General features: G+C 47.8%; 1 protein-coding gene across 3 annotated transcripts in view; it reads right to left on the bottom strand.

The window, feature by feature from the left end:
- Positions 1–13,072, bottom strand: part of NUMBL (NUMB like endocytic adaptor protein) — a 148,508-nt gene that overhangs the window by 28,133 nt on the left and 107,303 nt on the right. For all 3 annotated transcript variants that reach the window (XM_075606957.1, XM_075606958.1, XM_075606959.1), the window contains 4 exons: positions 8,064–8,138; positions 6,412–6,486; positions 1,545–1,685; positions 405–609 (listed from right to left, as the gene is read on the bottom strand). In XM_075606957.1, the coding sequence (XP_075463072.1) occupies positions 405–609; positions 1,545–1,685; positions 6,412–6,486; positions 8,064–8,138 (496 nt within the window). The remainder of the gene's footprint in view (positions 1–404; positions 610–1,544; positions 1,686–6,411; positions 6,487–8,063; positions 8,139–13,072) is intronic.

The following is a 13,072-nucleotide window of genomic DNA, read 5'->3' as shown; positions in this document are numbered from 1 at the left end:
CAGAGACGGTCTCCCCATGTGACTGCCTATAAGCCAATCACATAGCCCCTCTGCCTTCCCCCTGGCTGACTTAACTCCCCTTGTAGCCAGCGACGTCTCCAAACCGGATTACAACTTTCGCAATGACGACTGGTGACGTCATCGTCGTGTCGCCAGCACTATAAGCGCGGCCTAAGTCTCCCAAATATTTGGTGGTTTGCAGCAGATCACTACCAACAGTTTCTTAGCACTTTTGCTTCCACTAAACTTTTCAGTCCACACAGCTTCTCCATCCTCACAGGTCCCCTCATACAGGTCTCCCCTTATAATAGCTTTAATCTCTGTGAACATACCACACCCGTGCTTCTATTGGTCCAACCCCGCTAAAATGAATAGCTGTTCCCAGTGAAGTCTCCCCCCCTCACCCTTCTTCTTGTCCTGGAGCTGCCTCATCACCTCCTCACGCTCAGCCTGCTGGGAGGCAGAAGTGATGCGGAAAGAGCCCTCGCGGGCGAAGCTGGTGCGGCTGGCATCGAAGGACGCGGTGACCCCGCACTCCTTCTCCCGCTTCTGCTTTCGCTCCAGGCAAGCGGCAAAGGCACAGCCAACAGCGTGGCTCAGGCGCTCCCCCTGCAGGGGGGCAGAGACAGGGCGAGGCGTAAGCAGAGGCACCCGCCGCATGTGTGCACGTGTTAGTAGTGCTGCGCAGTGTTACGAAGACATTAAGCGCACAGTAAATAAAAGTACCAGTTGTGGTGCATTCACATGTCTCAGACAGGGGCTGAAAAGCTGTGTAATGCGGCAGGCATAAGCTCATAGGGCCCCATGTTAAAATGTATACGAAGTAAAGAGTGACTCACTGTGAGCGCTCATTTGCATGTCATTACCCAGAATCCCTGGCTGTGGAAGCACTGTATGCTAAGCGATAATGGGGAAAGACAGGGTTACAGACCTGTCTGAGACATGTGAATGTGCTCACACGTGGTACAGTATTTTTATTTACTCTACGGTGGAGGGTTTTTGTCACTTTATTTTTCTAGCCTTTTTTTAATACCTAGTACTGTAATACATTAAGGGAATTGAAAACTGTGGGACAGACACAAGTGGATCCTAAACATGAAAGAAACCAAAGGATCTAATAGGGTCTGAAGTTTTACAACAGATGGGTGGGACAAGTGGCTCTGATCTGCCTTCCGTTCCTTGGTGGCTGACGTGATGGTGCTAGGGAGGTATGGTGTATGGTGTACCACCCATGTATTTGTTACAAGCTGTTAGGCAGCTGGTTAGTGTGTGACTATTGCAAAGAGGGGGTCTAACTACTGTAGTGCGGAGGTCTGCTTTTAATGCACTGAGGCATTGCCAGAATTGGGTGGCGGCCCCCTAGAAAACAAATATGTTGCCATTTACAGTGATACTGAGCATCTCTGCACACTTGTTGCATCTTTTCACAGCCACAAAGTATTTGTTTATTTTTACGTGGCCGCTTGGTGATACTTTGTATCATTATGTACTGCAGCATTCTGAGATGATGGTCCGAGTGCACACTTCAACCATTGACGACTCACAGAGTCCTTCAGGGCCATGAAGCAGTGGCAGATCCAGCGGCGCGTGGTCCCATCTCTGCAGATGTAGGAAAATGCCTTGTCGAAATTGCGATCGGGTGCGCAGAAGGAGACTTTCTCAATGGTCTGGTCCACAATCAGGTCCTAACAAAGAAGGGAACATCGAAAAGTAGTTCAGAGTACTATATATATATACACACACACACACACACACACACACACACACACACACACACACACACACACACACACACACTATGTGTATATATGTATGTATATATATTATATATATATATATTTATTTATATATATATATATATATATATATATATATATATATATATATATATATATATATATATATATATATATATATAATATACACACATACATATACATACACACAGTTAGGTCCGGAAATAATTGGACACTGATACAAGTTTTGTTATTTAGGCTGTGTACCAAAATAAATTCACGTTACAGTTAAATAATGACTATGAGCTTAAAGTGCAGTCTATCAGCTTTAATTTGAGGGTATTCACATCCAAATTGGAGGAACGGTTTAGGAATTACATCTCTTTAATATGTAGCCCCCTCTTTTTCAAGTGACCAAAAATAATTGGACAATTGACTCAAAAGCTGTTTCATGGACAGGTGTGGGCTATTCCTTCGTTATTTCATCATCAATTAAGCAGGTAAAAGGTCTGGAGTTGATTCCAGGTGTGGCATTCGCATTTGGAAGCTGTTGCTGTGAACTCACAACATGCGGTCAAAGGAGCTCTCAATGCAAGTGAAACAGGGCATCCTTAGGCCTTGCCCCCGCTGCCTACTACAGCGTCCGCTGTGGCGGACGCCGCACGGACGAGAGCCCTCCCCTCAATGGCGCCGGGCCCGCTGCGAGGGGGGGCCGCAGCGCTGGGGCGAGAGCTGCTCCTGCTCTCAATAGAATTGAGAGCAGGACTCGCGTCGAGCGATTAGGCACGCCCCCCGGCGGTTCAGCCAATGAGGGCGAACCTGCCGGGTGACGTCATGGCCGCGCCCCCGTCACTCCCCCGCCACGCCCCCGGTCTCTCCTTCTGCAGTGAGCTGCAGACCGGGGAATCGGCTGAACGCGCCGTCAATATCGCGGGCGCACGTTACAGCGGAGAGACCGGGGCCTTAGCCTTAGGCTGCAAAAAATAAAAGAAAATCCATCAGAGAGGTAGCATGAACATTAGGAGCGGCCAAATCAACCGTTTGGTACATTCTGAGAAAAAAAGAACGCACTGGTGAGCTCTGCAACACAAAAAGGCCTGGATCCTTTCCATGGTAAAGAAAAACCCCTTCACAACATCCAGCCAAGGGAAGAACACTCTCCAGGAGGTAGGCATATCATTATCCAAGTCTACCATAAAGAGAAGACTTCACGAGAGCAAATACAGAGGGTTCACCACAAGGTGCAAACCATTCATAACTGGTAAGAAACTTCAGAGTGCTCAAGTACCAGGCAACTCACAATATAGTGATACGTCCCAAAGCATAGGTAGGTGAATCAGAATTCATCATTAATCAGTGAGTGTATCCATATAGCCATCACATGAACAATGCTCCCTGAAAACCAGGGGTGAATGGGAAAACCCACCACTCTCAATTTCATTGGGAATGTTAATAAGGCATATGTTTTTTATGGTAGTATAACTCACAATCACCTCCTTGGTAGGGTAGACGTGCTGCTGCTGAGAAGATGCAGTTGAAGGTAAGAAAAGTAGAGCACAGCCAAAACAGGAGCCAGGAGAGGATTCAATAGTACAACAAATCTTTAATGGAGTATCCACAGCATAGGTAAAGACCTCCTACGCGTTTCGAACATTCATAAGCCTCAAGAATAGAAAGGCCAGATTAGACTTTGCCAAACAATATCTAAAAAAGCCAGCCCAGTTCTGGAACAGCATTCTTTGGACAGACGAAACTAAGATCAACCTGTACCAGAATGAGGGGAAGAAAAAAGTATGGAGAAGGCTTGGAACAGCTCATGATCCGAAGCATACCACATCATCTGTAAAACACGGTGGAGGCAGTGTGATGGCATGGGCATCCATGGCTTACAATGGCACTGGGTCACTAGTGTTTATTGATGATGTCACAGAAGACAGAAGCAGCCGGATGAATTCTGAAGTGTATAGGGATATATGGTCTGCTCAGATTCAGACAAATTCAGCGAAGTTGATTGGACGGCGCTTCACTGTACAGATGGACAATGACCCAAAACATACTGCAAAAGCAACCCAGGAGGTTTTTAAGGCAAAGAAGTGGAATATTCTGCAATGGCCGAGTCAATCACCTGATCTCAACCCGATCGAGCATACATTTCACTTGCTGAAGACAAAACGTAAGGCAGAGAGACCCACAAACAAACAACAACTGAAGACAGCTGCAGTAAAGGCCTGGCAAAGCATCACAAAGGAGGAAACCCAGCGTTTGGTGATGTCCATGCATTACAGACTCAGTCATTGCCTGCAAAGGATTCTCGACAAAGTATTAAAAATGAACATTTTATTTATGATTGTGTTAATTTGTCCAATTACATTTGAGCCCCTGAAATAAGGGGACTGTGTATGAAAATGGTTGCAATTCCTATACGTTTCATACAATATTTTTGTTCAACCCCTTGAATTAAAGCTGAATGTCTGCACTTCTATTGCATCTCAGTTGTTTCATTTCAAATCCATTGTGGTGGCGTACAGAGCCCAAATTATGAAAATTGTGTCAGTGTCCAATTATTTCCAGACCTGTGTGTATATATATATACACACACACACATACACACCCACCAAGTGCAGCTATTTACTGTGTGTGATAAGAGGTACTGCAGTAACTGGCTAATTCTATGTAACACCTGTAAATAGCGAGGTATTTAAGCACACAATACATTCTTTACCCGTGTAATATTTGATGGGGGCTGCTCAGTGTATCTCTCTGTGTGTATGTGATCAGACTAAGTAGCTGCTTTTCACGCGCTGCTTCCATAGGGGGTATCAGAGCCTAGCATATTGATACATTCCAGTAAGAGCCCTTGAGTCAGACACACAGGAATGTGTCTCATTGCAGTAAATACAAGGCAGCTGCTTAATGGTCCAGAAAGTGTATGACCAGGGGACTCACAGGCAGAGACGTTTTAACCCCAAACCACCCTGTTCAGTCATGGGGGTCGGTGTCTCTACACTTCCAGCCTCATACCACTTCCACACACTATGGAAACACATGTAAAGTAGCTGCACGGTGTTATCTCGCCGGCAATGTTATTGTGCAGTGAGTAATTCCTAGTCCTTCCAACCCACAACCTTTCACAACAGCATTGTGTGCTGATGTTTGGTGGGGGGGTTTGGTGGAAGCGGGTTCAGCTGCTATAAGAGGGTAGCAATCCCTTCCCTAAGCTTTAGCCTGTTGGGGAAAGAATAAACTGTCGGCATCCTCAGCATGTAAAACAAATGCTTTATTTCTGGCCTCCGGATGGAGACTTCCTCCAGCAGGGAGGAACAGGGAAATAATTACTCATTTTGGCAAGCTTGGGCGCTTCTTGAGCCTTAAAGCAGCAGCCTATATTGGAGGTTGAAATAAATTAGTCTCTTAAAATGATCACACAGTACTACACGACATGAAGTACCCTTATACCCGGCACGCAACTAATACTCCGCGGGAAATAACACTTAAAGTACTACCAGGCAAATGTTTCTATTCTTATTTAAATGGTATTAGGAGTCAGCAGCTGTAAATATTGTGAGAGGAGACAACCTTTAGGTTGCTGGCAGTGTATTTGTTACAAAGTGTTGCGTGGTTAATTTGCAGGTGTAATAAATGTCGCCCTTATTATAATGCGGAGGCGCTGATGCAGCCACGTCTGGGGGAGGAATCCTGAAGAATAATCTTCCATCGTTTTTGGCCTTTCAATGGCAAAGCGCTTCAAAATGATACGCCTTCAAGCAACCGGCTCTGGGGCAGGATGCGGGCAGCACACATTGCTAACCCTGGGGTTGGCGTAACGGAGAAGAGAGAAGATTGGGACAATGGTTTTATTATAGTTACAGGAGGGTAAGGCCTCGGCCATGTTTAGCGCTTGCTTGCTGAAGCGTGCTGAGGCGCGCTCCCGCTCAGCACTGAGCCCCTACAGCCGCAATTAGAGCGGCTTTAGTAGGGGCTCACCTGCGCTTCCGCACGCTTGCGGAAGCGCAGGTCTTAGGGGAATTTAAAATTCCCCCGCTTGCCGGCGCAACAGGCCGGTCACGTGAGCGGTTTGCCCCCTGACGGCCCGCTGACAGCGCGTGCGGTAAGCAACCGCAAGGCCAGGGAAAGAACCCGCTTTCCCTGCGCCTCAGCACGCCAGCAGGGAGCCTGGCCGAGGCCAAACTGTGGCACCGGGAAATTAGCTAATGTGCCCAAGAATAAGTGTAGGTGGCCAAGTGAGCACAATAGAACCCACAAGCCTGTAAACCCAATTGCTTCCTAGGCTAAGGCCATACAGCCTTCCCCCACACGGAGGCCGCAGCGTCACCCGCGTGAAGCGGGTGCGTTTTCCATTCATGGTGGATGCACCGTGGGGGGTGTGCCTAGGGGGCGTCACGGAGCTGCTTCGCCCTCATTGGGCAAACCGCTCACGTGACCTGCCTGTTGCGCCAAGAAATCAGTTTGAACTGATTTCTTGCGTAACGCCCGCGCGCATCAGCGCTGACTATGGGCGCGATCAATGCCTTCAGGCAATGTGATCGCTGGCTGCGGCAGTATGGACCTGCCCTTAAATTTAGTTCTTCACCAAATAAATACGAATAATACTAATAATACCCCCAGTCTCCGCAGCCCTGGCTGTAACATGGCCAGGGTTACGCATATTTCTCACCTTGGTTTTTTCGTCCACCACACGCAGTCCGTCGGCAGATACCCACAGAATAGCTTTCACGGATTTTTTTCCGAGCTAGAAAGGGAGGGGGGGGGGGGGGGAATGAAACGGGTATAAACCTGTGAATTCTGTACCAAAACAGCTGCATTATCAGTGGAGCATCGTACCCGCAGATCCGGGTCATTTACCCTCACCTGCCTACTTTCTGTGCCTGATCCAAAATGCCAGCCCCTAACCAGAGCTCTGACCTGTATTTTGCACTTTAAATGTCCGCAGGATTTCGTTGTGTGTATAACAAGTAATTGTCTATGGGGGTTATCCTGGTGATGCAGACCTGGCATTCCCGCACACAAACTCCCACCGACTTGAATGGTGTCTGTATCATTGCACGTAAATGAGGAGCCCCCTATAACTACATTTCTTCACACATTTTTTATTTTTTGGGGAGACTTGAAGAAGAAGGCTAAAACTGCAGCGTGATATAATTTAATCTATGAAGAACCCTGCTGTTGGTCTGCTAAAAGGTATCACAACCTGCAATGAATCTGCAAATGCCCTTGGTAAAATTCCTCCTCACTCCTGGTCATGCCTTCGAATACCCCCTGTCTCTCCATTTTGTTCTGTCCTTCTTGCTCACTCTTTTCCTTCTATTCTTATGAGCCAATACATCCTGCCGTGGAGACAGCAATATGAAGAATACAGATCCCGTGGCTGGGAGTCACTAAGCTGGCTGTGTGGGGTGTTGCACCTGGATACAGCGTGAACGGCCGTTAATGCATTGCAGCTTAATGAATTCCGGGCAATGAGTTTTAATGTGCCAATACTAAAGAAGTCCCGGCATGAAGGCGCTCTTAATATCCATTGTCTCACACGCCCTCTCTCTTAGGGAGGAGGGCAGAAAGATTAAATAGCTCTCCTTTTCTCTTCCTCCCTACTCGTTTGATGTACATTTTGGATGCTTTCCTACGGCTCCTTAAATCCTCCCCTAAATTTGTAAGGAGCTTGCACTGGCCCTTTCATCTTATCTCCTATTTTCAGGCTGCAAAAGATTTTCTCGCCCCCCCCCCCCCCCCTCACCACATTTCACACGTCTTATGCAAATGCGTCTTTTTTTATACGCTGCAATCATCCGTGATTAGCAAAAGCCCCAGAAATAGAGGTCCTTCCTAGCTCAAAAATTTGCAGGACGAGGATTTTAAAGCCGTCAGTGCAAGCGCGGCCCTCAACCCATTGCAAGGACTTAAAAGTATTCTGCTCTCTTGCACGCTCGGCCATTGGTCAAGGGGGGGTATCAGGCTGCCTCTCCCTGGAAGAAGCTGCTTCTATGAGCTGATGATGTTTTAATAATAAAGTTATTATTTCATATGGGACTCTAAGCGCGTCACCATTACAGTAAAGTGCGCGGTACGTAGCAGGCACAGTCCCTCCCCAGATGAGCTTACACTCTGTTTTTGGTGCCTGAGGCACAGGGAGTTAAAGTGACTTGCCCAAGGTCACAAGGAGCCGACACCGGGAACTGAACCAGATTCCCCCGCTTCTAACTCAGTGTTATTGTTCTCAGAGTCAGTGCCTTTACTCACTGAGCCGCTCATTCAGTTTTCCACTTATCTTGTCTGTGTCAAAGTTCCCTTTAATAAAAAAAAAACACTCACCGTCTTCAGCTTCTTCACCGCGTCCTCGCACACGTGCATCCCCCTGGACTCTTCCACCTCCACGTGCCCCAGGTACTGTGCAGAAAGATGAATGCAGTTCAATACACAGAGGCAAAGGGACAGGTTTGGGGACAGGCTGCGTGAACCCCCTTTCAATGCCTCTCCCACATTAAATCCCTTCTCCAGGAGAGGAGGAACCTTACAACCTCTATGGATTTCCATTACCAGAACTCCCTCCTACTGTCTCTGTACGTTCTCCCTACCTACCAATTAGATTGTAAGCTCCTCTGGGCAGGGACTCCTCTTCCTTAATGTTATGTTTGTCTAAAGCGCTTATTCCCATGATCTGTTATTTATATTATCTGTTATTTATTTGATTACCACGTGTATTACTGCTGTGAAGCGCTATGTACACTAATGGCGCTATATAAATAAAGACATACAATACAATACAATTAAGGGGGGAAATAATTCTGTAATACCTTGTGATGATCAGCGAGTAATTTGAGATGTTTCAGTAGCTGTGAAATACACCTGTAAAATCCCACGTTCAACATGTATTGTACATTTACTGAATGTACATGTTCATAGCCACAGGTGCAGCTCACGCGGTTATACCTGTTTACACGCCCTGGGGTGCCAGCAACATGGACTACATCCGTGAGATGATGCACCATTGAATGACTTTGTTCACTGTTTAAGAAATGTTTGGCTTTGTTACAAATACACAGTTGAATGCAACCCGCCTCGGTGCAGCGTCTCTGACTTTGCCTTGTGCAAATACAACGTGGGGACAGATCAGGGTTTCCCCGAAAGTAAAACTATGGAAGGATTGCACAGTATGATCCAGATAAGCAAGGCACACTGCATAAATATGCTCAAGTAAATGGCAGAGTGAAATGCCATGGACGTGGGTATAAACAGTGCTTCGTGTTAACATATGAACGGCATACTGGAGTTTGTTTAAAGGGTGTATAACCGAGACAGGAAAGGTACGTAGCAAGGAAGAGTGTGTCCATTTCTTGACTATGCATTTCCAAAAGGGTATAAATAAAAGTAAAAGTGGCTCAGAGGAGCAGCGGACATGGAGCAGCGGGCATGGAGCAGCGGGCATGGAGCAGCGGACACGGAGCAGCGGACACGGAGCAGCGGTCACGGTGCAGCGGGCATGGATCAGCGGGCACGGAGCAGCGGGCACGGAGCAGCGGGCACGGAGCAGCGGGCACGGAGCAGCGGGCACGGAGCAGCGGGCACGGAGCAGCGGGCACGGAGCAGCGGGCACGGAGCAGCGGGCACGGAGCCGGGCGGAGATCAACGTGCAGACCTATCAGTATATGAACATTTTCTCCCCGAGATATTTGTTTTAACGGAAGGACGGGGGGGGCATGATAAGACTTTTCAGGCTTCTGAACGGCGGGAGTAAGGTGCTGGATGAGGGTATATTAAAGGTAAAAGAAGTAGAAGGACTTCAATAAATTGCAGAGTGCAGGGGTAAAGCAGCCTTGGAAAGGATGGGTATTCAGTGACTCTGATCACTCAGAAAGGGGTTCAGGAACCAAAATTAGATCCGTTCTCCTGCGATGGAAAAAGGCTGCAGGACTTTTTAAACCGGAATGTTTTCTAAGTCCCCACTTCAGCACAGGACTGTTTTAAAGACTTTATTTCAACTAGGAAAGTCAGTTTGTCAAACCCAGACCCCAGTAGGTGTATCTTTTTCTGTCTCTTGTAATTCAATGTGTGTTTGCCTGTTTCTATGGAATAAATTACAATTTATTTTACTTATTGGCTTTGCTCAATGATACGATCCCGGTATAAAGGTGTTGATAAACCTGCTCTCCCGTGACAATGTCAGGGTATCAATATGCAACCCAAATGTTAAATGGGAGTCAAACCATATGCCCAGATACTTAAAACTAGTGACTGGGTCTAGAATGGTATTAGAGCTGGTTCTGATCTATAACTCTATCGTTGGTAACTATAGAAATTTAGCTTTGGTCCCAAATACCATTGTTACAGTTTTGTCGGTGTTAAAAACAGTTTGCTTTGGGAAATTCAGAATTCAAGTCTTGAAAAAGTCAGATTGAAGTACGTGTCAAAGGTCAGAGAGGCTACGGCTGTGTGCATATAAGATTGTGTCATCCGCATACATGTGCATTGAAGCTAATTTACAAGCTGTTGATAGATTATTAATAAAGACTGAAAAAAGTAGGGGTCCCAGAAGAGAGCCTTGCGAGACCCGACAGGTGACATCCAGGGGGTTGGAGATAGAACCCGAGAGCCACAAATTGCGATCTACCCAATAGATATGAGTGAAATCAATTTCAAGCACGCTAACCTATTCCTGAGCACTGAAGCTTGTTTAACACGATAACATGATCAACAGTATCAGATATCCATATTGTCTGCTTAGTTTTAATGTTAGAAGCGCCTTTGTAATCTCCTCTTCAGATACGGTCACAAATTGAAAATTGTGAGCACTGTTGGGAGTGGGTGAGGCTATAGGTGTAACCACAGGTTAAGCTTCATGGTTGTAGTTCGGGTTGTGCTTTGATAGTAGGTAGCACACCCCACAAAGTATTCATTCAATGCGTTTGCTATGTCAGTGGGATTTGTTAGAGTAGTATCCTCCCTTTTGATATTAGATGGATGTTGATGGCTAGAAGGCTGGAATATATTGCTGCCGGCCTTCCAGAAGTTTGCTGAATTTGATGTATTTTCATTAAGATTGTGTAGAGTAATGTTGGGATTGTGCGTCCCTTGTTTGCCTTGTGCATGTATCCCGCAGGCATCTGTAGTTATTAAGCTCCTTGGAAGTGCCAGTTACTTTGTATCTTTTCAACAAGGCATCCCTGAAACGGTAAAGCGCAATAAGGTCAGTGGTAACCCACGGAAGGTGGGACCCCGTACTCTTAGGCTGCGGCCCCGCTAGCGCTGAGCGTGCTGGCGCTCAAAGCATGCGTGGCGGGTGTCCTGCGTTTGCTCGCGCGCGGGGGGGAGGGGGGGCGACATTGCAGAATATTGAGCGAGCGGGAAAGTATAACATTTTTATTTACTTAAGCGCATCGCGTGTGTGCCCACGCATACGCACACGCGCATCGCGTGAGCGGGGACTTGCATATATATATATATATATGCAAGTCACCTCGCCAAGCACCGCCCGCTCAGCGCTAGCGGGGCCGCAGCCTTATTCTGCGTAGTGGAGCAGGGGTATCAGATTAAGAACTCTGGAAATAATCAAGCGCAGATTCTGTGCCAAGGGCAGTTGGTACAGTAAGGTCAGCCAGAAACTGTTGTGGGTTAAAGTCTCTACATTTTCTAGTGAGGAGAACTTTAGGGCTGGATTTGGGTGCTCTGATTTTCCTTACAAAATACACTATTGCACGGTCACTGAAAATGTCAGGTAGGATGCCAGAGGATTGGATTCTGCTGAGACAAGAGGATAGGATCAAATCTAGCAAGGAATGGTTGCCAGATGTTAGGTTTGCCCGTGTGGATTGGAAAATTAGTTGGGTTAAATGTAGTCACTTGAATGTGTCTAGATTTTGTTGTTTTTAGGGTCAATAGAGATTAAAATCCCCGAGACCAAACAGCTCACTCTTCCCATTCTGAGAGGAAATGGTGCCCAGAAAATGAGTGATATCAGTCAGGGATTGTAGTGGGGCTTTAGGGGGGTGGTAGATGCCAGCAATTAGAATAGGCTTAGAGAAGAGGGGAGTGGGGCAAATTTTATCAACTAGGATTTCAGCCGTGTCACAATCCTTAGGGCTGGACCCCGCTGGCTACTGCAGCGCCCGCTGTGGCGGACGCTGCAGGGACGAGAGCCCTCCCCTCAATGGCGCCCGGCCCGCTGCGAGGGGGGGCCGCAGCGCTGGGGCGTGAGCTGCTCCTGCTCTCAATAGAATTGAGAGCAAGACTCGCAACGGAGCGCTAAGCCCCGCCCCCCGGCGGTTCAGCCAATGAGGGCGAACCTGCCGGGTGACGTCATGGCCGCGCCCCCGTCACTCCCCCGCCAGGCCCCCCCCCCCCGTCTTTTGATCTGCAGCTCCCTGCAGACCGGGGAATCGGCTGCACGGCCGCCACTCTCGCGGGCGCACGTGCAGCGGAGGTGCTGGGGCCTCAGCCTTACAAGGAGAATGCAGGATATCCCAGTTTAATGCAAGTTTAAGGGGAATGTTTATAAAGACTGTTTAATTCTGATGACTCTTTACCTGTGTACTTTTTTTTATTGATTTCCCTCTTCTATGGTTATAGGTGACATTAATACAACAGAGCAGCCTTTATATAAACAGATAGGAACGATTATATATTAACCAGTGCATTTCCTTGTTCCCTGATTCCCAGAATAACGGGCATTGGAATGCATTAGGTCACCACACGCTTACACGATGACATCACCACGCACGTCACGAGGCGGCCATGGAATCCCTCCGCCTGGTCCTGGGTGGGCGGAAGATGCCGTCACGTCCGTTATTGAGCGGCGTGGGCCGCAGGGTTTATATAGCAGCGTTGTCTCGTTAGTTATTAACTCGCGTATGTGACGTGAGGCCCAGACACGTAATTGTCCCACGCGCCACCGAATCAAGAGCACAAGAAAAACCATGTATTAAGCGTGGATATCCTGCATTCTCCTCGTAACGCTGCGGCTATACTAGGCGCGCGCGCCTGCCGCAGGGGCAATTTGTGGCCTAGGGGGAGACGCGACTGATGTCACGGAGCTGGTTCGCCCTCATTAGCTGAACCGCTCACGTAACCCGGCCGTCGCGCGACAAAATCAAATGATTTGGTCTGCCCAGCAATCGTGCGCGTGGTTGCGCTTCGCCGCGCGCTCTGTGGCTTGCCTCAGAGCGGCACAGCTTGTTGTTCGCGCCATCACGCGGCCTTAGAATTGCCACACAATGAGTTGTATGGACGGGTGCCGGCGTTTCCTTGTCCCTGGGTTACTAGCGGCGTGCGCCTAACCTAGCAGTTTTCTCTTTGCTTTGGGCCCTTATTGGTATCTTCTCCTCACA

The sequence above is a fragment of the Ascaphus truei genome, chromosome 7 (genome assembly GCF_040206685.1).
Source record: "Ascaphus truei isolate aAscTru1 chromosome 7, aAscTru1.hap1, whole genome shotgun sequence".
Lineage (NCBI taxonomy): Eukaryota > Metazoa > Chordata > Amphibia > Anura > Ascaphidae > Ascaphus > Ascaphus truei.
Note: the sequence above shows the minus strand (reverse complement) of the source record. Positions and strands in the feature narration are given on the sequence as shown.